We start from the raw sequence: 23599 nt of genomic DNA on the forward strand, positions 1-23599 counted from the left end.
TTAGCCATCCAGCCAACTGTTGTACTGAATGCTGTAGTTTTATGCATCTGTTACAGTTGTTTACTGAACAGTAGACCTTGTAGAAGAACTGAATTAATCAGTCTATCCAAAAACCACATAGAGTTTGAGAGCACTTTTCAAATTAACAAATATTAAATGTATATGCCTTCATGTTCCCAGACTTAATTTTTATTAAAGTTTATTATGGAAATAAAGATTAAGTGCTTCCAAATTTTATGCTCCAAATAGAAAAAAAGAAAGAAACATTGACTTTAGTGTGAACATTGAATAGTTGTGTGGATATAGAAATGACTTGTAGTAACTAAATGTAACACAAAAAGTTGAGGCTGTAATTGTAGTTAATACTTTATTGTACAGATAGTCCTCAACTTACAACAGTTTGTTTAGTAACTCTTGGAGGTTACAACAGAATTTTAAAAAGTGAGTTATGACTGTTTTCCATACTTATGACCATTGCAGCATCCCCAGAGTCACATGATCAAAATTCAGACGCTTGGCAACAGACTCGTATTTATGACAGTTCCAGTTTCCTGGAGTCACGTGATCCCCTTTTGGACTTTCTGACAAGCCAAATCAATGGGGGAGCCAGATTCACTTAACAATTGTACTACTGATTTAGCAACTGCAGTGATCCATTTTTCAACTGTGGTAAGAAAAGTTGTAAAATGAGGCAAAACTCAATTAACAAATATCTCACTTAGCAACAGAAATTTTGGGTGGTTGTAAGTTGAGGACTACCTGTAATGGAAAGAGTCAAAAATCAATGTTTTTGTTTTCTTCTTCCTTTTATCCTGCGTCTACCCCTTTCCCCCCCTTTTCTGATTTTTATTTTCATTGTTTTTCATACTAAAATAAGCTCCCAGATGCCTCCTCATTGCCGAAATAGCTGCAAATAAATATTTTGGCTCCATATAAAAGACCAATGGCTAGAATTTGGTTTGTCTCATTAATATTTTATTTATATTTATTTGGTAGGGGAAGAGGTGACAACCTTGGGAGATTCTTCATATCTCTTCTTAGATTGGGTCAACATTGACCTAGAATGGCTCTTGAGAAGAAATGCAAATGACTTATAACATTTTTGTCCAGCTCAACCTCTGTTGCAATAATGCTGGACCACTAATAACCGAAAGTGGTGTCCCTTTCTTTGCTTTCAGGTTTTGTAGGGAGGAAGGAAGTGGACTTCAAGCTGATAATTTCAGATTGTATCCAGAACATGCAGCTGGGCACAGTCAGCTTATCCAATATCCTTAGCTGTGGTCTCTGGCTGGTTGTTGATGGTGTCACTGTCGAAATTCTCCTGCTGCAGGGCAGCATTGCAAAGAGTCACTTTGGTCAGAAACTTGCCAGACTCAATCTGGTGGGAGAGACACTAGATCAGGATTTGCAGTTTAGGAAGTGAGGGAGGAAGTGAGGAGCAATATAGAGTCCCAACTGCCATCTTCCCCCTCACCCCTTGCAAATTATTTTCTTCTTGGCAGACAGTCTCACTATCCTGAACACAAGCAGTGGGGAATATAGGTAGTCTTCAACTTAACGACAAACATTTGAAGTTGCTAAGTGAGATCATTGTTAAGTGAATCTTGCACCATTTTACGACCTTAATGTCCCGAGGACTTCCTGTAATCAATTTTAAAATGAAGATGGTTTATATATTTATTAAATGTATATCCCACATGTCAGAATCCAATTATATTTCATCTTTAATTATCAAATATAGAAACTCCCAATTCTGCCTTCTCTGGATTCTGCCATAAGAGGGAGAGAAGGGGGAGAGCAAAGGGGCTTTATGGCCCTCACTTCCTTCAGTACACTTCAAAGGGCTGAATGATGAATGTGTGTTTATTGTGACCTCTAAGCGTTAGCATATCAAAGAAGGGTAATTGCCTTTCATGTAGTTATCTGAAGTCTCCATCCAGACGGAAGAAAGAAGAAAAGGGGTGGAATTGTGATACTTGAAACTATCACTGGAAGGGGGTTTGATTGGGTGGGACTACTGGGGAACCCCTTAAAACCTTGAATGGGAGAGCTTGAACCCCAAGTCCTGTCTAGCATGCCTGCAACCACTTCTCTTAATAAAGGATTCCTGTTGGAAGAATTATTCCAAGAGTTCTGTCTTCTTAAGATGCAAAGTGGGGTGGGTCCTTACACCACCCATCTCACCTAGAGCAGAGGTCCCCAACCTTTTGGGCACCAGGGACCGGTTCTGTGGAGAGAGGTTTTTCCGCGGACCGGAGGGGGTGTGGTTTTGTGTGCTGCCTGCATCCCATGAATGGGGCTTTGCTTGTTTGTGCGGACCAGTTGCTGGCATGCTGTGACCCAGTACTGGTCCACAGACCAGTGGTTGAGGATCATTGACATAGAGGCATTAATGTGTTAAGATGTATTGATGTATTAAAAAACAAATAAGAGTTTGGAAAGACTGCACACAATATCTGATTTTTAATAGGTTTAGTGTTTTTACAGGTAATGCAAAAATTAATTACAAGGGAGATCAGTGGATATACTCAGGTTATAGAGAAATGGTAAACAAGCTTAAATAAGGGGATCAAAAATCGATGAAATACAAGAAGTGTGATCCTGCTACTAGAGATACGTTTAATATATTTGGGAAAGAACATTCTACTTTTCTCAAATTCGTGTTGTAAGAAACCTTTAGGCTTTAGCGTGCTAGCCTTATTCCACAGGCAGCCTCCCAAATGCCATTTAGACAGAGGTTAGGAAAAGAAATTTTCAGGCTAACGTTTTTGCATTTTGTAATTTAGGAAATTAAATGAAAACGGAGTCCTACTTTTTTGTGGTGTGAGGGATTTTGGTCTCGAATCTCCACTGATTGATTCTCTTCTTCATCTGTCCCATTGTCGTCATTCTGTAATAAGAGTAAAAAGGAAATATTGGGATGAGGATCACCTACAGAACATGATCCCTCTTGGTCCTATTCTGTGGCCTTGGATCTGAGCCACTCCTGAATCCACTTTTATTAGGGTTCGGCTGATCAATTTCTAAAAGATCCCAACCACAGAAGCCTTCATTTTATTCAGAGGGACAGTTTCCTATTAGAATAGAAAGTCCATTCAAGAGACCTTATCTACACAATTATTTTTTCATTGATCTTATTACAGAGTAAATACTAAGGAACACAAATCAGTTCTCATCCAGTCTCAATGTTTCATTTTATTCCCCATAATAGAATATTCTTTATATGTGATGTAAAACAAAAAGTAAACCCCAGTCTGCTTGTGGTTTATGGCTTGCTGTATGAACTCAGGTAACCATGATTAAAGGAATTCTGGTTCAACTGTGTTTCCATTTAGTTCCTATTTCTAGTTTTGCCTGTGTCCAGAGTCCTTTCTTACAATTAACCTATATCAGCTCTCATTGTGGATCCCTACTGAAGGGAACAGGAGATGGAGGCTTTTTGGAGTAATTGTTTTGAGTAACAAGGAGCGCCTTTGATGAATGTTTCTAGTTCTTTGAAGTAAGGAAGTAAGAATGCGGATTAGACTGGCCAGAGATAGAAATTGCCCAGAAAGTTGAATTTTAGTAACCTGAAAACTCATTATACTATGGCAAACACATCTCCTGTAATTAGGTATTAACAAGATCATGCTAAGAATATTATGGGATGATATGAATTGTTACATGGAACATATAAAGTTACTGAGCATGTTCTCCAGATGCTTGATGACTCTGGTGATGATGCTGGCCAGTTGAGGAACACATTCCAAATCCAATATGTTTGTGTATCTAAAGGGATTTTTTTCCTCTTTAAGGGGTCCCTCACCTTGTATCCATGGGAGACCTTGCTTTTACTTATGCATAAATAGATATTAAATCTACTTTTCCATCTTGGATTGGCAAAGGGCACACTGCGCTAAGACATGTTTTTCACGTCTAAACAGTACTTAATATTTCCCCTGTTGTTTAGAGAAATTCTTTTAAAAATTTCCCATGCAGCTTTGAGGGTTATTTTATGTTAGCAAGGCACAATGAGTATTTAAAAGGTGATTCACATCCATCAAGCCTTCTTCTGGTTTGCGTATGGACTTCTCAAACCTGCTGGCCTTTGATCTCATGCTCCAAGCTCACTCTGGAGAACACTTGATAGGGCAGATCACCTCTCCTTTCTACTAACTTCTCTTGATGAGAAAGCCATAGTACAGGTAGTCTTACAACCATTTTTTTAAAAATGGCCATTCAAAGTTAAACAGCAGTGAAAAAAGTGACCTTTTCTCTCATTTATGACCTTTGCAGCATCTACATGAAAATGTGATCAGAATTTGGGTGCTTGGCAGCTGGTGTACCTTTCCCATGGTGGCAGCAGCCAACAATCATCATTTGCGACCTTCCCACCCAACTTCCAACAAACAGCATCAGTGGCGTAGCTGGATGTGCTTAATAACTAAGACAAAAGAAGGGCCAAATCAGATAGGACTCACTTAACAAACTGCCTTGCCTCTGGTCCCAATTCTGCTTGTAAGTCAAGGACTGCTTAATTTTCTCCACAAACCTCATCTCCACTTCATGTACAATTCAAGTTTTGACTGCCTCTCCAGTTGGTTTAAACTGCACATGTTATAGTACGCATGTCTTTCTTGCACATGTATTTAATATTGTCAGATGTTGATGTTTTACAAAGGTGATGGAACATCGCTGTCCGTTAATTGATGGGTATCCAACCTTGGCAACTTTTTAAGACATGATCTTCAGCCTCCAGAATTCCTCAGGTAACCATGGTGGCTGGAGAATTCTGGGAGTTGAAGTCCACAAGTCTTAAAGTTGCTAAAGTTGGACACCTGGGATTGGATTAGTCCTTCCTACAGCAACCCAACTGGCTCCACTTGCAAGCAAACCCTACTCTTCAGATACTACAAAATGGAACTTTGACTGCAGAAGTTTTCAAGTCTGCATAGATGTGTTTTACTTACCATTTTGCTGACACAACAGGGTTTAAAGAACTGGAGACCAGGAAATGCTCTCTGAAGACCATCATCTGCAATGTCCGGTCTGGGAAAAGAAGATTGAACCAGGATGGAAATGATAAGCCAGAGATTTGTCTCCATAAGCAACCCTCAACCCCAGCTTCTTCCACAAAGTCACTTACGGCCAGTTGCATTCAGAACCTGGGCTGGGTTCCCGTCGCACTTGGAATCCCGGCTTGCATTTGAGAACGGGGTGTAGGAGGGCTAGGGATGGCAAGAAGGGAGATACATTTAGAACAGAAATTCTCAATCTTAGCAACTTTAAGGTGAACAGACTTCAAATCCCAGAATTCCCCTGTCACCAATGCTACTTGGGGAATTCTGAGAGTAGGAGTCTGTTCATCTTAAAGTTGCCAAAGTTGAGAAACCTTGTTTTAGAAGGACTTGAATTTCTTGACAATGGGCGGGGGCTGTTAAGTAGTAGGTAGAGGGTACAGTGGTACTACTACAGAGTAAGAGGAAGTAGCAAGGATGGGCAGTTGCTTACCATTTTCTGTCCGTCGGATGATAGTGCAAAACTCAGAATATGGCATGGGGGGCTGAGAGAGTATCTGGAAGAGTCCCTGGAAGTCAGGCGGGCTCAAGAATCCTAAAAGTCGCTCAGCCAGTCCCCTTGCTGCCATGTAGCTCAGACGGGCTTGGGTCAGTGCGTGCTCTGCATGGAAACAAGCTAGCTGAAAAAAAGTGGGGAGACAGATCAGCTTGGAGCCCTGTGCTTTCCTATGGAAGACTATTCCTGTAGGCAAGTAGCCCTTGGCTTACAACATTCGTTTTGTGGCTCAAGTTACAACAGCGCTAAAAAAAGTGACTTATTTTTCACACTTATAACCATCGCAGCATCCCCATGGTTACATGATCAAAATTTGGATGCCTGGCAACTGGTTGCAGTGTCCTGGGGTCCTCTGATCCTCTTCTGACAGGCAAAGTCAATAGGGAAGCCAGCTTCATTTAACAACCATGTTATTTACTTACAGCAGTGTTTCCCAAACTTGACAATTTTAAGGCATGAGGACTTCAACTCCCAGAATTCCACAGCCAGCAATGCTGGCTGTGGAATTCTGGGAGTTGAAGTCCACATGCCTTAAAATTGTCAAGTTTGGGAAACACTGACTTACAGTAGTGCCCAAAATTTGGGAAAAGTGTACTTTTGAGGTTTGATAGCTAATAACACCACCTTTTTTTGGAGTAGTACCATAAAATTATATATCAATGGAAAGACAATTTAATCAAGAATGTAATGTCTGCCTACCTTGGAAGAATGGATACTTAAGGTGTCTAATTTAGCAGAAATGGCAAAAATCTCCGCCTATTTGAAGGATCAATCACAAGAAAAATATATTATGATTTGGAGAAGATGGATTAATTATATTCAAAAGAAATATGAAACTGATAAGTATTATCTTGCATATGTGTAGATGTTAGATAATTATTAATAGTTTTAATTATATTATTTTTGTTTTAATTTGTTAATATTTGTTTTGAAAAGGAGTTAAAGTGTGTTATGGTTTTGTTTGATAGTATAGTTGGTTTATGTTAGATAGATTATGTTTGTTTATTTGTTACCCTGTAATCAGCTCTGGGAAGTGGGGGAGGGAGGGAAGGGGTGGGAGGGGTTTATGTTATAAATTTTTTAAAACTTTTAATAATAATAATAAAAAAGAATGTAATGCAACATAGTTTGTTCAATTATCTGTACCGTATTGTATGAAAAGTTATAGCCAAATAACCAGAAAAAGGAAGCACAACTTGCTTAGGTTGATACCAGGTAGCTTTCCTTCATCTGATTGTAGCCAATGAGCATGAGTGTTTAGAGAGCCAATCAGGTGTCATGTTGTTTTGGCAATGAGCCAATCAGATCACAGTAGGATTCAGTTATTGATGTCATGTATTGGAGCTGAGAGGAGGACATTTGTCAGTGTGTTATGTGATCGCTATCAAGTTCTTTCATTTAGTGAGCTTGTAAAAGTACTTGTAATAAAATTAAAGTAATGGTGCAAAGAGTTGACTGGTTGCTCAGAAAGCAATGTAAAATATTATTATTAAGTGAACAAGGCTACAGTTATAAAGAAATTAGAAGAAAAAATGGTGGAAACTTAACCAAAGGTAGCATTTCTACTATACACTTTTCCAAAAAGGTTTCCACAATTTTGGCCGCTACTGTAAATGCAGTGATTCACTTAACGACTGTGGCAAGAAAGGTCATAAAATGGGGTGAAACTCACTTAACAACTGTCTCTCTTACCAACAGAAGTTTTGAGCTCAATTGTGGTCGTATGTCGAGGACTACCTGTAATTGGATTATTGTTGATCCTTTCACCTTTTCACTTTCACTGATACTACTTTTCACATATGGACATTTAAGCAGGTAGTTCTCGACTTACAACTGTAATGGAGCCTGCCCATCAAGTTTGTAAATTATGGTGGTCATAAAACGAGTTGGTCATGTGACTGACCCAATTATACTGACCCTTTTCTGCAGTTTTTAAGCAAAACACGGTGGTTGTTAAGCGAACCAGTGGTTTGCTATGGGTGCGGTTTTGCCAAAAATTGGACGTGCTGATTTTTGGCAAAACCATTGCAAAACCAGTCATATGACCCTGGGCCTCAGCTGTAAATGTGGCTGTGTTGCCAAGTGACCAAAGTTTGGTCATGTGACTGCAGGGGGCAGGGTGATTGTCAGAACTTCAGATTCGTGTCGCACATAGCCCCGAGGTAGGCTCATAAATGGTTGCTAAGCAAGCAGTCATATCCTTGTATATTATGCTGCACAGAATTCTTTTCTCATTTCAGTATTACTGTTTTTATGAATAGGTTTCAGGGATAGAAGGACTGGATAGCTTTGGCTTATGAATAAATGACTTTTATTCCTTTTGCACAGCTCCTAGGCTGGACTGCTACAGTTGGAAAGATGGTTCAGGTAGTCCTCCACACACAAGAGTTCGTTTAGTGACAGTTCAAATTTACAATGGCAGCGAAAAATGTAATTTATGACTGTTTTTCACAGTTACAATCTTTGCAGCATCCCCATGATCATGCTTGGCAACTGATTCACACCTACGACCATTGCCGTATCCCAGGGTCACGTGATCACATTATGTGAACTTCTGACAAGCAAAGTCAATGGGGATGCCAAATTCACTTAACAACCAGGTTACTAACTGATCAACTGCAGTGATTCACTTAACAACGGTGGCAAGAAATGGGACAAAACACACTTAACAAATGTCTCAACAACCAGCAACGTTGGGCTCAATTGCAGTCGTGGGTCGAGGACTACCTGTAAACCATTATGCTTTTAAAGTTGTTTTATGATGGGCCACGACTAAAAAAAAAATAATAATCTTTGAATTGTTTCTCTTTAACACAGTGTTTCTCAACCTTGGCAACTTGAAGAGGTATGGACTTCAATTCCCAGAATTCCCCAGCCAGCTGTGCTGGCTGGGGAATTCTAGGAGTTGAAGTCCATACCTCTTCAAGTTGCCAAGGTTGAGAAACACTGCAACAAGAGAAGGAATTCTCACTTGCACTCTTTAGGGCTGGGCTGGAAAGATTTAGGCACTCTTTAGTACCTGGGCAGATTTCTGGGCTTCCACAGAGACCTGGACCATTTGGGCAGTACCAGCCACGGTGTTGACAAGCAGCTCGGCCATGGTTTCGGAGATTCTGGGGGCGAAACTTCCTGGGAGGCTCTGATCAGGCTGAGGAGGACTGTTCATCTCCAAACCGGAGCTCTTTTCCATTTTGGATCTTAAGAAAAAAGGTTTGGGGTGGGATGGGGGGGGGGTTGGATCTTGAAGAGTCTGGATGAAAGCTTAATGGAGGCTGAAAGGGAAAACATTTCTTCACTGGGACTGTCAAAGGAGAACTTTTGAGAAGAAGACAAGGCCTCCTCTCAGCAGAAGGAATGACCAGGACATTCTCATAACAGCAGTAGCACTTAAGACTTATATGCCGCTACACGGTGCTTTACAGCCGTCTTTAAGTGGTTTTATAGAGTCAGCATATCGGCCCCAACCATCTGGCTCCTCGTTTTACCCATCTTGGAAGGATGGAAGGCTAATCTTGAGCTGGTCAGGATCGAACTGCTAGCAGTGGGCAGAATTAGCCTGCAATACTGCATTCTAACCACTGCGCCACCACGGCTCTTATAATGATCTACTTTTGAGGCATTCCCTTTGGAAAAGCCTCTCTTCCTCCTTAACATCATTTAGTCTGCAGTCTAAAGACACCGAAACTGGGTTTAACTATAGTTACAGTCCTCCCCAATAGCACTGCTGCAAAGAATCCCCATTGGGATTTGTGTGCTCTGCTGCATCAAACTTATATTCTGCATTTCAGGAGCAGCTGTTTGGCCATAGAAATTAGGTCATCCAACAAAATATTAGCAAGAATCATTTGACTCTGCTCCTTTGAACTGAATGGAGCCGATGGAGTCTCTGAGCATAAGCATAAGTCTCTATTTGTGAGATGCTTCCAAAAGATTTTTACCTCAACTTTTAGTAGTAAAGGGATCTAGGAGATCCTGGCCAGTTTATCCTATGGAAGGGATAAGGTTGAATTCTGCTAAGAGCTGTGCGCTGATGCTAACCCAATTCTGTTTTTGTCACCTTCGAGGGACCAGATAAAAATGATTTAAAGAAAACAACTAGATATTGCACAGCTTTATCTCATCTTTGGCAAATGTTTCCATTTCTTGCTGATTGATAATTTTATTGTTTTGCTTTTTGTCCCCCTGCCTCACCCCCAGTATTTTAAAGTATTGCCAGCTGTTTTTCAAGTGAGAAGAAAAATAGATTGTCCTCAGCACTGTCCTTGCCCAGAAAGAATTGAAGTAAAACAACTTTGCTTAATCTTCCAGGTCTACTTCTAAAAGAAGTTCCATGTCCTCATGACACCAGAGAACTTTGAGATGCCCAGACAATGGAGTCAGGAAATTAGCAAAACCTGATATATATGCTTTGTTATTACTGTGAGAATTTTGTCTTGGACTCTTGATCACACTGTATTCTATTTTACTGCTTTCAAATCTATTTTGTTTCATTTTATGAGTTCTATATTGCTAGCCACCTGGTCATTTTTTTGAGATGGGTGGCCATACAAATTCTTGAAACAAATGGAAAAGCACGCCTATAGAAAACTTAGAAACTGGGGTTAATTAAAATCTATCACTTGTGCCCACCTTTGGACAACTATTTGTTCCATGGGAGAAGAAAATAATTATTTGCAGATTGTTTAAGTAATATTATATTGTAAATTGGCTGCTTGCTTCTCTGGTGCTTTTAGATAAAGGAACATGGGTGAATGAGAGTAACTGGTGAGGATGAAAGGCCCTCCTAGGGGTTTCTGTAAAATATAACCAAAAAAAAAAAAAAAAAGTACATGCCAGCATGATGGTGTGGCCAAAACTCCCATATATTTTTTAATGCATATTTTGACCATAGCTACTGACTCTACTGGCTGCTACACCAAGATCTTTGAACCATTGCCATAGGAGAGCAAAAGCTACATTTACTCCATGCTTTGTTTACCTTTGGAAAATTTTGCAGCTTGGATCCCGATTGTAGGATTAATTGGTGTGATTTTCTGCTGTCCAGGAGGGGAAGGTAGCTGCTAAGAGCACAAATCCTCCACCTTTATCCTAAAGTAACACGCAGAACACAACCAGGCACACACAAGATCAGCATGCCGTGCCTGAAATTCAGATTCCCAAGACGGATTCCTGGCATCAATCGGACCTGTTGTTCCGAAATATTATGATGTAAGATCCAGCAGATCAAACATCTGGTATTTTTCTCAAGGCCCAGCGGAACTAGAAAGTCGGGACTCTGGCCACACCAAGATGCTTGGCTGTAAAGAGAGGAGTGAGAATCTGCATTTGGGAAATGTATAAAGTCACCTATCTTCGATGTAGATGCCCTCTTGCCCACTCACACACAAACCATCACCCTTTTCCTCATCAGATGCCCCAGTGTGGGAGGTGGAATGAAACCAAGCTGTGTCTCCTGTTGCTCACCAAACTGCCAGGATGCTGTTACCATGGGAATGCTTTCAGAATCCAGTTGCTAGGTGAAGTAATTCCTTATAATGCAGAAGGACCAAACTTTTGCAAACTGCCACACAGGACAGATCTGCAGAGACACAGCAGTTCCAGGATGCTGGTCATGAGTCAGAAAATGTACTTTAGAAAGGATATGAACAAGCTCAAGATTTCAAGTGAGGACAGAAACCTTTCAGGGCTGAGAGCTTTACAAGAAAAGGGCTGTTGAAATATGCCAAGCAGCAATAGAAAAGAATATTTGTAATTCAGGGAGAAGCAATCCTCAGTGCTCTCTGGGTTTGGGTCTTTTCTTGCAGACGTTTCATCACCCAACTAGGTAACATCATCAGTGCTAGAAGGGTTTGAGAGAAAATCCCAAGCTCAGAGAGCACCAAGCAACCCACAGATTTCTGAGTTTTAGCATCTTGTCCCAAAGGAACCTGCTTGAAACCTGGAGTTCTCCCCCCCCACACACACATCAAAAGACGAGAAACTCTTTTTTAAATATTCAACATTTTTATTAAAAGATTTCTCACCCCGCCCAAAGCCTCTCCCATTGGTAGCCTTCTAGAGAGCAACCAACTCCACCTTTGTGTTCTCCTTCCATGTTTACTCTCCTGTGTAAGATTCAAGCTTCCCCACCCCTCCCCTTTCTTTCTTTTTTTTAAAAAGTGTTTTATTTTCTAATACATTCCATAGGACACATATGTCTAAGTTTCCCCGCAACATTTTTCTTCATATATAAAAAAAGACATACATACACACACACACTCACATTAGTTTTTAATCACCCACACAGAGGGAGACAGGAAAAGAAAAGGGGGTGGGTGGGGCAGCACAAACAAACAAACAAAAACAAAAGAAAAAAAACAGGAAGAGGAAAACTGTACATGGGGGGAAAGTTATGGCACCAAAAACAGAAAAAAAGATTATTATTATTTTTTTAGAAACATAAGGATTATTATAATACATCAAGCCCCTCCAGCCGTATCCCTCCCTGTAACCCCATTTCTCAGTCCTAGGCAGGCAGGAGAAAGAAATCACTAAACATCTTGAAGTCATCAAAGATTCCCCTCCTCCTCCCTCCCACCCTCCCCTTAAACAAAGGGGGCCTGATTCAAGTAGAAAATGGACTTGCCAAATCTGGGACAGGGTTCTGGGAAAAACCCACCAGACAAGTTGACAGTGGAGGCAAACTTTGGGCCCAAGGATTGTGTTGGGGGAAGGAGCACTGTGGAGATTTGAAAAAAAAAAAGGGGGGGGGGGATTTGTGAATTAAGTTGTTATGTTTGGTTAGGGAAGAGGGAGATGTGCTTCAGCTGTCTTGCACTGAATTTCAGGCTCTTGTTCAAGAACAGCAAAACCTCACACGCTTGACTGTTTTTAAGAGGAGGAAGAGATGAACTGGTTTGGCCCTTCCAAGAAACTTCGATTCTGCCATCACAAATTTGGGCTCTTCTCATTTTGCGCATGGGATACCTTGCAATACCCTCCAACTGCTCTGAATGATTTTCTAGAAGCCCATGTTTGAATGAGACAAACATCCTCTCTGCTTCTTAGGACAGATGCCTCTTTCTAGGGCTCCAGAATGACTTCTCTTCCACTCCCATTTCGAAGGGTTGAGAAACTTGAAACTTTTCTTTGCAAAAAAAAAATAAATGTGGTTCTTTGTGAAATGGGTAGCATTTTTCCTCCTGTACCTAGCTAATCTGAGCTTTATTTACATAAACAGCAGATGGGACCTGGTGAAGTCCTCACTTTTGCTCACTTTAATAACTGGTCAGTCAGCCTAGTTAGATGCCCCCCCCCAACAGTGAAAATAATTGTAACGCATACAAACTAGTGTCTCAGAAGTCTACCTCAGAGGCCACCTGACATCTAGTTTTCCAATGGGCATTTTAATTTACTCAAAATTCTCCCACTTGCAATTTAAAATAGGAAAGTTCACCACCAGCTTTCCCATCGTATCTGCTGCCACCGGATAGGACCTTGACATTCTTCTCGGATGGAACTCTCTGCTGGATTAACTGCTAGAAGAAAAGAACTTTCTCCTGTGGCAGTCCTCAGTATTGGCCATCATACATTATTATTTAAAATTCAAACACTTTAGTGTTGTGAATGAACATAAGCCCATGCTTCAGAATTTGCAAGAACTGCAAAAATCTTCTTCCTACAACAGTCTTGCTGATCCTGATGCCCTCCAGAGAGGTTGAACTGTAGTTCTCTTTAGCCGTCCTGGCTGGGGTTGATGGAAGTTGCAGTCGAATGTATCTGGGGAACATCAGGCTGGTGCAGACTGTTGTGGTTTCTAGATTTTAGTGGGGAAGGGAACAGGAAGAGAATGAATCCCAAGTGACCCTCATTACCAGATTAACTTACCCTCATGAAAGAAACTGAGTTTTAGTTCTCTAGTTCCTATAAAATGCACACCCTTTCACTATATTGATTTCAGCCTTTGACAGAGGACTAAGGAAGGTCAGGCAAATCTACTAAATAAGAAAGTTACACAATTTAGTAAACCTTTCAATCGGCTGATGGGACCACTTTGGTCTCATCCTGATTTTTCTTAGGTTAATTAATCTGCCTGCCTTTCAGCGGAAAAGGAGGGTCTGTTTTTCAGCCAGGAGTAGAGATAGCTGGCATTCAACATCATTTATTAGGTCAAGTGGTCCTCGGTCTCAAATCCTGGATAGACAGCATTTAGGTTTGATCATACTGGGTTATTCTGTAATTTACAGAATGGATGTATGGCTTGAGAAGGAGAATGTGTAGGAACACAGGAAGAAATGAGATGACAATGGCACTGTGTACAATCTGAACCAACCAAGTAAAATACTCGACTCAGCTGGGTCCCTGAACTCTGCAACCGAATCTCTTATGTGCAAATATGAACCCAGGTCTGCAGAGCTGCAGATTGGAAGAGACTAACATGAGCAGGGAAGGTACCAAGGGGGTGATCAGTGACAAATATAGAGAAAACAAAAAGGCTTGAAAATAGTAAGGTGGGCAAACTACATCTAAAACAACTTGGAGGAGGTAATTTCATATAAAGGTTAGTTGCATAAGCACTAAGCTAAATCTCTTCCAGAGATCTAGATTGTGATCAGGGAACTAAATGTGCTATATGTGCGTGTTTGGGGAGAGGTCCAGTCCAAAGCCCCTTGTTACAAGAACTGGTAATTGTTGGATGCTTCTTCCATAAGAGAGGAGAGTGAGGGAGGAAAGACAATGTTATAAGATGAAGGGTTGACCGTTAACAGATGATGCCCAGACTAGGGTGGTCTTAGGGACACATCTCAAAACAGACAGTGAGGTTGTGGAGGGAGGGCACTGATTAATATCTACATTCGGATCATGATTGGGATAAAAAGAGTTGAAAACTCATTTGTTCTCCCAATCACGCGGGACCAGCATGATGCCAAGACAGTCTCCAGAGCTGGAGTAGGCCCCTGATTGAGAAAAAGAAGGCAATGCAGATTAAGAGCCCAGAGTAGCCTGTCCTATACATTTCCCTCTCCCATCTGTGGGTTAGAGTAAGTTAAGGAAGGTACACAGAAGCAGATTAAATTCTGTCATCTCCTCCTGTCTGTGAATTTGGGCAGGAACAAAAGCCAGTGTCTATGCCCAAGATGCAAAGTTCTTCACTATCACTCTGAAAATTTCTAAGCATGCAAGATTAGCCCCACCATCACTGCAAATCCAGGATTCTCTCCAATTTCTAGGCCTGTTTGTTCCTCTCGCTAGCCATGCTGACTTAAAGGAACCCCTGGTCTTGGGAGAGGAAGAAGCAGGGTTTCTGGCTGCAGCAGCTCCAATTACACCCACAAACAAGCCACAGTGCACAATTAAAAATTCTGGATTTGTTGTATTGTGGGAGTGTTTTTCTTTTCGTCTTCTAAAAAGAAGAGATTATTCAGCCACACCCTGAAGAGATAACTGTATCTCCATTGCTGGAACACTATTCTTGGTCTGTCTTCATCTACAGATTGTGGCGACGCTGGGGGAGCAGCCGATAGCCATTAGGGACACAAGAATAAACTGCCAACATCATGTTCGCAGCTTCATTGTCTCTATCCATTTTGGGGGGGGGGATAGAAAACCACGATCTGAGGAGGCCCCAGCTATGCTCCAGAGGACGAGAATTCAACCTTCCATCTCACAGTCCAACCTTCTCCTGGTGATTGACAACTCAAAAGGCTACTGATGATGACCGAGAGCCTTCCACTGTGGTCCAGTTTCACAGCATCTCCCATTTTTGTTTTTTTAACTTATCGACCCCGGATAACATGCCCCGCCTCCCTCCCTTTTTCACCAGCCATTCCCCCATTTGCCTCCAGCCAAGTCTCCCTGTTCTCTACCAATCACTTCACGAGTAGGAAAAATGTGACCCGTTGAGGATGTGAGAAGTGACGCTGGCTGAGCGGCTAATGCCCTGGTCCGACTGGCCGCCAGAAGCTGTGCGCCGCAGGGGTTGGGGGCTGTTTCTCAGCATGACCACATTGGAGCGGCCACTAGGAGCCGAGGAGGAAGAGGAAGAGGAGGAGGGAGATGAGGAAGGGGGATGAAGCCAGGCGGAAGGGGGCGGGGCAAGCATGGGAGGTTGCCTCCATGCGTGAGGCGCACCAGCTGTATTCTGAACTCCATGGCTCCAATGGGAGCCGCTGCGGGGAACAGGGCGGGAGGGCCAGGGCTGAGGAGGGGCCGTGTAGCCTTGGTTGAAGGCTTCAGCTGGAATGCCTGTGAGTGCCATATTGCTGAATCCCAGACGCATACTTTCAGAGTCGAAGGCCTCTATCTCCCGGGCCTGGCGCTCCAAGAGGCTGCGGATGCGATCGGAGCGTTCATTCTGCAAGGCCAACATCTCCTCCTCGATCTGGAGAAGGAAACAAAACCAAAAAATGTACCCATGACTTCAAGGGCAAGAATCCACAAACACACTTGCTTGGACACCAGCGCAGTGGTGAGAAGCAGCCCTTTGTCTCACTCAGTAGCCAGCAAGGATACGCTGCAGATAATCTTCTGTTTACAACCATTTGTTTAGTGGCCATTCGAAGTTAACAACGGATCTGAAAAAAGTGACTTAAGATTGGTTTTTGCACTTACGACTGTTGCAGCATCGCCATGGTCATGTAATCAAAATTTGGGCACTTGGCAACTGGCATGTACTTATGACTGCTGCACTATCCTGGGCTCATATGAATACCATTTGTAACCTTCCCAGCCAGCTTCCGACAAAGTCAACGGGAGAAGCCAGATTCACTAAATGACTGCATGATTCATTTAACAACTATGGCAAAAAGGTCATAAAATGGGGCCAAGGTAACCTGCTTTGCTTAGCAACAGAAATTTGAGGCTCAGTTGTAAGTCGAGAAATACCTGTACCAAGATTATTGAAAACTGGAAGTTGGATAAATTGCTTAATGAGGAACTGAGACCTAGCACTTAACACTTATCTGTCCTAAATTAGAAGTAACAGAGATTCCTGGCACTTGTCCCCAAAAGGGAATATGGGATGTGGCATATGTACTCAAATCCTCAGTTTCAATCATGCAACTTCATAGTTGAAACTAAAGAAGCAAAAAAGATAACGGAGATAGGACTTTTAGCTTAGATTAATTTAAAAAAAAAAAAAACCAGAACAAGGCAACCCCATTTGCAAGAGATTTGCATTCCTAGAAATGCAAATTCCTCAGGAATTGAGGAATTAAAAGTGAAATAATTGCTTTTGTCATGCTAGAGTCTCAGGAGCATCACGGTCTGATCCCATGAGAGAACTTTTGCAAAGACAGGAGAAGCGTGTAATTGAAGTGCCCCAATAATGCTTATTCCCAGCTATTTTTCTATGTTAAAAAAAAGGCATTTAGTGCTTTATGAAAACACAGTTCAGCATTGTTTTGCTGCCACAGCTGAAATCATCTTGGCTAGTAGGGAACAGGAGTTATATATCTCTTTTGTTATTCAGAATTGTGGACACCAAACAAAACCTGACCTATGAATGCCTCCAATTCATGTAGGAGGAAGAGGAGTTCTAAATCCAGAATAGAAAAATGGCATTTGAAAATGGTTGGGAGCAGAAGGAGAGAAGTAACTTAATTTCAATAGCCGCAGAAGTACAAAACTACCACTGATCTGAAGAACAGAAAATAGAAGAGGATAATCCTAAAATTCCACTGAGTTTTTCTTACTCAAAGCAACCGTACAGATAGTGCTCGACCTGCAACCATTTGTTTAGAGCAGTGATTCTCAATCTGTGGGCCGGGACCCCATTTGGGGTCGAACGACCATTTCACGGGAGTTGCCAAACAATGCAGTCCGCCATTTTTCCCACCTTTTCCTTAGCTGTGCTACTCCCTTTTATTCTGTTGGCTTTTGAAAGCCAATAGAATAGACTCTCTTGAATAGAGTCTAATTTTATTGGCTTTCAAAAGCCAATAGGAATTGTCCAGGCTGTCTCTGCCCTGCTGAGTCCGCCAAAAGTCCCATTCTGCAAACGGTGCTGCACCAGTTGAGTAGTCCTCGACTTACAACCGGTTGAGTAGTCCTCGACTTACGACCAGTTGGGAGTCGCGGCATTAAAAAGGTTGAGAACCATTCGTTTAGAGACTATTTGAAGTTACAACAATACTGATTCACTTAACAACCATGTCACTATCTTAAGTTACTATGTTAAGTGAGTCACCTAGCAACTGTGGCAAAAAAGTTGTTAAACTGGACAAAACTCACTTAAACAAACATTTCACTTACCAACAGAAATGTTGGGCTCAGTTGTGGTTGTAAGTTGAGGATTACCTATATACTATTGTTATTCCTGCTCTACTTTCCATGGAAAACGAAAAGCAGGAAGGACTAGCATTATTGAGTGACTTCACAGGCAAGAAGAGGCACTTTATGACTCAAAGCACAGGAGAAGATCCCTGAGTCAGATGAAAGGTCCAGCACAGGGGTCTTGAAACTTGGCCCTTTTATGACTTGTGGACTTCAACTCCCAGAATTCCTCAGCCAGGCTGGTCCAGGAGAACCCAGTAGCCTTTCTAAAATGACCAATCAGATCTTTCCAGGTAGCCAATGAACAAAGCATTACTGACATGATGCCTTCAGAATGCTGTTTTCTTTTTCATGAATTCCCACTGAAGAAACTGTCGCCACAACCAACAGGAGCAAGCCTCATAAAACACTTTTTTTTTGTTAAGTCTTCAACAGCCCGACAGTTGGCCATTGCTAGAAACCTGGAGCTACCATCCTGTGCAGAAATGCCGTGACATTGTTGTCTTTCTCCTGAATAAACAGAATGATTTCTACTTCTTTTATTAAATTTGGAGGCTGCCCAATTTCAAATGACTCTGAATAGCTGATCCTTTAAAAAGCAAAGAACTATAAAGAGAGATTCCAGAATAAAAGTGGTTTTCATTCTTGATTGATTTTCGCACATACTTTAGGGCAGGGTAGGCAACCTTGGCTTTTATGACTCTGAACTTCAACTCCCAGAATTCCTGAGCCAGCCATGCTGAGGGGAAGGGGAGAGGTTTCCAAGCTCAGCCATGCTGGCTCAGGAATTCTGGGAGTTGAAGTCCATGAGTCATAAAAGAGCCAAGGTTGCCTACCCCCGCTTTAGGGAAAGCTGACCAAGCTTTTTCAAAAGGAATTATCTGTACACTACGATCAATATGAACACCATTCAACCACTGTGATTTTTCTGTTCCAGAATGTAGTTCACGGGGGAATATCATCCACAAAGCCCAGAACAGCTCATCTCAGACCACAGCCTAGAAAATGAAATTATTTACACTACAGTAATTAAGAGTGCTGATTCTCATAGGGCCTCTGAAGTGATTATGGATTAGCAATGGATAACTTCTTGCCTGGAGACACAGTCTGATGTCAGGTCTCAAGGACAAGGATTCTGTTCTAGGCTGCCAGGTGGGGATAGTGACATCCAAAGGCAAAAAGAAAAAAGAAAGAAACCAGGAATGTCAGTATGAGGGGTCAAAAGGGATATCAGAAAGCTCTCTTTGGCTCAGGCTCTGTCCCAAACCCCCTGAAGCCCCACCCACTTTTTTATATATTGTCTCCAACAGATTCTTCGAGGGACTGTAGCACTCAACAGAAAAAGCTAGCTCATCTTTAGTTTAGTACTAGTTTAGTTTAGTACTAAGGGAATAAATACCTTAGATTTGCAGGGTGGAGAACAATTCGCATCTGGGACCTCTTGAGTGGGATTGAAAATGGGGCCATGGATCTGGGTTGGTGCTGCAAAATCTCTGGACCCCAAGCTCCACAGGCTTTCCTGGAGAGGCAGGGAGAGCAGGAAATACTTACTCTTTGCTCTAGGAGGGCCCTGCGGATAGACACCCGCTGCTCCAGCTCCTTGATCTCACGTTCATGCTGGGCCTCGGTGTGGATCTTGATTTTGCTCTGATAAGCGTTCAGCAGCTCAAGCTCCTGCTGCAGCTGCATCCTTAGGACTTGGTATTCTGCCTCTTGAGTTTCATCCAAACGCAGCTAGGAAGAAAGGAAGAAGGCGACATAAGGCCCTGCACCACAAAACCCATCCTTAGGATAGAATGACTCTTAAAAGGACAAAACTAGCTTGGCCTCCGAGTCTTCATAATCCATGCTTCCTATACTTCTGGAATGGGCCCTGGCCTCAAACTATTACTCCGTTTGGCCTGCCTGCTTTGCAAAACTGTTGCTGGGGGCGGGCTCGCTACCTCAAGATGATTATATATCGAAACTCCTGTTTGTAGTATGGTTCCCTAGTTGACAACGGCTAAAAGTTCTAATAGCTGAGTATCTCCTATCTCAACAAAGGATAATGGGTACCTCTGGGATTTGCCTATTCTGTTCGGGAAGCACCTTCTACCTGCCCCAATAAAGAGTCCATTTTAATACCAAGCAACTGCTGTCATGTTCACGTTGCTTATGGAGTCAGGAGATCAAAGCTGGTATTCGTTACGCATTTATGGCAAAGGGAACTCTATTAGCCCCAGAACTTTAAAACCAGGCACACACCTCAGAAGGGGTTTCTTTGGGAGTGAAGATGCTACAGAGAAAGGCATGCTTCGGAGCCCTGTGAACAAGGGCCCCATTGCACAATGGACATTGTGGTTTGGCAGCCAGCCTCTTTGCAAGGAAGCCTTGGGGGACTACAGTTTTGAGAGCAAGCAATTACGGCTCTCTAAAATGTGGGTTATTCTCAGCATCTTCTCTTCCATTGTTTCTTTTGGGAAAAAACAAGACAATTAAACTGGAATAAAATCAAAACAATGTTTTAAGGATAAATCAATGTCTTGGGCTTTATTCAAGGTAGATAAATCCTACCTCAAGTGGTCAACCCATATCCAATGGGATTGGTCATTTTATCTCAAACTTTTGCTGGCCAAAGCTGGGGGAAGGGGGATGAGGATGGAAAGAAAAACTGAAAAAGGAATTGGTTGGGGTCTAGGATTCAAAGCATGGTTGGAAAATGCTCTTCTCCGTGGACAGAGGAAGGGCCGATTCCTCCCTCTCTCCCACCCAGGGGGAGGGCAGCGCAGGGTACCTACGGCCTGGGTGGAGAGCATTTCATTGATGCTGTGGTCGTACTGCTCGGCTAAGATGGCCAGCTTGCGGGTCTGCTCATCCTTCAGACGCTTGAGGATCCCCTTGTGCTCGCTCTTTGGGGTGGTCTCCAAGAGATGGTTGCGAAGGGCCTTGTATTGCCGCGTCTGGATTTTACAGGTGTCCTGAAACTGCTTTTTAATTTGCAGTTCTTTGGACTAGGGTAGCAAAAGGAGGAAGAGGAGAAAAAGGGGGGAAACAAGAAAACAAAAACAACAATGCCAGTGACCAGAGGAGAGAGAATGAGAATTGCAAATAAAGAACAAATGCAAAAGGAAGAAAGGAAAGAGAGAGAGAAAGAGAGAGAGAGAGACAGGAGCATGTATTAGACAAACAACTCCCACCAGTGGGGTTTTGGTGGGAATAAACGAAATCTAGTTTTACCTAGTAGTTTTACCATTTTCATGTTCCCACGTCAATCAAAGTAACATCAATGAGATAGTTTCAGCCCAACCAAATAGCTTTAATGGAGTGAAAAGATGCCTCCTGTATTGTAGCTTGATGAAAAATAACAGAGTTAGAAGGGACCGTGGAGGTCTTCTAGTCCAACACCCCCCCCCCGTAGGAAACCTATAGTATACCATTTCAAACAAATGATTGTCCAATCTCTTCTTAAAAATTCCCAGTGTGGGAGCATTTACAACTCCTGGAGGCAATCCACTGATTGTTCTTATTGTCAGGAATTTTCTCCTTAGTTCTAGGTTCTTAGTTCTCTCCTTGATTAGTTTCCATCCATTGCTTCTCATCCTGCCTTCAGGTGCTTTGGAGAATAGGTTGACCCCCTCTCCTTTATGGCAGCCCCTACTATCATGTCACCCTCCAGTCCTTCTTTTCACTAGACTAGACATACCCAATTCAAACTAGAAATACCCCAAATGGGATTTGCCTCATGAAAGAACAATGCAGTATGCATTGGCTGACATTGCCCATGAGGTAGCTTCAAGTAACAGGACCAGGAGGGCTTTCTTTCTGCCTAAGACCCCATAAGGGTTAAATGGCATAAGGCTGCATGGAAAAAAACAATGGAACGAGTTGATGAAGAAGCTTTATATGTGCCATTATGCAAGGATGGCAACCTTGGCTCTTTTATGACTCGTGGACTTCATCTCCCAGAATTCCTGAGCCAGCCATGCTGAAGAGAAAGGGAGAGGTTTCCAAGCTGAGCCATGCTGGCTCAGGAATTCTGGGAGTTGAAGTCCACAAGTCATACAAGAGCCAAGGTTGCCTATCCCTGCACTAGGACAATGGGAACAGGAGGGGAGACCCGCTAGAAATTCTCTACAGAAGGTGCAGGTAGTCCTCGATTTACAACCATCTATTTAGCGACCATCTGAAGTTACAACGGCTCTGAAAAAAGTGATTTACAACCAATCCTCACATTTACGACTGTCACTGTATTCCCATGATCAAAATTCAAGCGCTTCGCAACCAACATTTATTACAATGGTGACAACGTCCTGAGGTGATGTGATTGCTATCGTGACTTTCCTTGCTGGCTTCCGACAGGCAAAGTCAATAGGGGAAGCCGGATTCACTTAATGGCTGCACAATTCACTTAAACAACTGCAGTGATTCGCTTTACATCCGTGGCAAAAAAGGTTGTAAAATTGGATACAGCATAGTTAACAACTGCCTTGCTTAGCAATGAAAATTCTGGTCCCAAATGTGGTCGTAAGTCAAGGACTACCTGTATTATGAACTGAGAAGCAGCTAAAGGATAGTTCTAGCTAGTTCTCCCCAGTGCCCTTGATTCTATTTCCTATTTATCTGTGTTTGGCTCACAGCCAAAAAAGCTCCAGGAGAGAAATTTACCAGGGGCCTGCTTGCTCAAGAAGTTTAAACTTTGGACAAACATTCAGTAAATATTTGCTTGTTTGTTTCTTTCCGAGTTATCAATGATCATTCCTGAATATAAAAAAGCACAAATGAATGATATGCCAAATTCTGAACTATATACGCACATCTTGGTGTGTGCAAAACAACTGCGTGTTGCATGTCTGTGGAGATTCTCAGTCAACCAACAGTCAGTTGGCTCAAAGGTGCTTTTTCAAAAGGCCACTGGACTGTTTTTTCCTTGAGGAAGAAGTACAAAACATTTGAAACTTCATCATTTCTGATGGCGGGAGAAGTATGGAAGGATAGGTCCTGATCAGATGGTGGGGGTAGAAGGATTGCATTTCTTTGAAGTCATCTGGTCATTAACACTCTGCATGAGAGCTCTTCAGGCCATTTGGGGGCTTATCTTTGCCCTCAGAGTCACTTGAAACAGAGTGCAATTGGTTGTGGATCACCTACCTCTAGTCTAAAACGCAGCCCTTGCAGCAGTTCCAAGAAGACTCCACAACCAATTGCACTCTGATTCCAGTAAGCCTGAGGGCAAAGATAAACTCTCAAGCAGCCTCAACAGCTCTCAGAGAGTGTGCTAACAACCAGATGACTGCACAGAAATACAATCCTTCCATTCCCCCTCCCTCCCACCCATCCAGTCAGAACCTATCCCCAATATTCAGTGTCAACTGTGAATATCTATCCTTCCATTCTCCCCCCATCACAATTAATGAAGTTTCTTGAGTGAGAAACGAAACATTTTGTCCTTCTTCCTCAAGAAAAAACATCTTTGAAACAACTGCATGTTGGTTTTTCTAAAAATGCTAAAGTGGAAAAGTTTCAGGGGAAAAAAATTTCAGTGCAAATTACCATAATTGTATAAAAAATGACATCATTGCAGCTCTACACCATGGTCTAAATATAGATTGTAGGTGATATTCTCAACACCCATTCCCCAAAGAGCTGATGGCTCTTCATCCTCTATCCTGCTATGCAACAGAAAATATTCTCCATTCTCATGTTGAGGGTTGGGAACTTTCTACAGGATACTTTTTGAAGACTTAGCTCCGTTGGGTCCTTTTAGGTCTTCTAATCTAAGGTCCCTTTCAAAATACATGTTGCAGAAGTAGGAGGA

General features: G+C 42.2%; 2 protein-coding genes and 1 long non-coding RNA gene across 6 annotated transcripts in view; 1 reads left to right on the forward strand and 2 right to left on the reverse strand.

The window, feature by feature from the left end:
* Window positions 1-1001: 1001 nt before the first annotated feature.
* On the reverse strand, window positions 1002-10972 carry LOC120302281. 3 transcript variants are annotated; one of them, XM_039330439.1, is made up of 8 exons: window positions 10532-10972; window positions 8573-8750; window positions 6253-6309; window positions 5491-5677; window positions 5126-5207; window positions 4950-5028; window positions 2813-2890; window positions 1002-1378 (listed from the first exon to the last, which is right to left on the reverse strand). In XM_039330439.1, the coding sequence occupies exons 2-8, from the start codon at window positions 8741-8743 to the stop codon at window positions 1259-1261; spliced, it is 774 nt and encodes a 257-aa protein (XP_039186373.1). In that variant the 5' UTR covers window positions 8744-8750; window positions 10532-10972; the 3' UTR covers window positions 1002-1258. The 3 variants fall into 3 exon arrangements, with proteins under 3 accessions (XP_039186373.1, XP_039186372.1, XP_039186375.1); XM_039330438.1 differs by having other exon boundaries at window positions 8573-8825; XM_039330441.1 differs by lacking the exon at window positions 6253-6309 and having other exon boundaries at window positions 8573-8825; window positions 10532-10963.
* Window positions 10973-11083: 111 nt separating this feature from the next.
* Window positions 11084-12695, forward strand: LOC120302282. Its single transcript, XR_005555104.1, has 2 exons — window positions 11084-11216; window positions 12381-12695. It is a non-coding gene; the product is annotated as an uncharacterized LOC120302282 (long non-coding RNA).
* Window positions 11691-23599, reverse strand: part of TAOK2 (TAO kinase 2) — a 45447-nt gene continuing 33538 nt past the window's right edge. The window contains exons 18-21 of one of the 2 annotated variants that reach the window (XM_039330431.1): window positions 20583-20795; window positions 19357-19539; window positions 15814-15913; window positions 11691-13348 (exon numbers count right to left, since the gene is read on the reverse strand). In XM_039330431.1, the coding sequence (XP_039186365.1) occupies window positions 13131-13348; window positions 15814-15913; window positions 19357-19539; window positions 20583-20795 (714 nt within the window). In that variant the 3' untranslated portion in view covers window positions 11691-13130. Of the gene's footprint in view, window positions 15914-19356; window positions 19540-20582; window positions 20796-23599 lie in introns of both variants that reach the window. The other variant, XM_039330430.1, reaches the window with a different exon arrangement.

The sequence above is a fragment of the Crotalus tigris genome, unplaced genomic scaffold, assembly GCF_016545835.1.
Source record: "Crotalus tigris isolate CLP2741 ecotype Arizona unplaced genomic scaffold, ASM1654583v1 scf7180000024427.8105951120:4207309, whole genome shotgun sequence".
NCBI classification, from domain to species: Eukaryota; Metazoa; Chordata; class Lepidosauria; order Squamata; family Viperidae; genus Crotalus; species Crotalus tigris.

Excerpts from the sequence above, each read along its gene's own strand:
- LOC120302281 (XM_039330439.1), bottom strand. The coding sequence starts at position 8,743 with ATGGAAAAGAGCTCCGGTTTGGAGATGAACAGTCCTCCTCAGCCTGAT. Across the intron at positions 2,891-4,949 it reads CCTGTTGTGTCAGCAAAATG|AATGACGACAATGGGACAGA; the intron begins GTAAGTAAAACA and ends CTCTTATTACAG. Across the intron at positions 1,379-2,812 it reads ATCCCTCACACCACAAAAAA|ATTGAGTCTGGCAAGTTTCT; the intron begins GTAGGACTCCGT and ends CTCTCCCACCAG.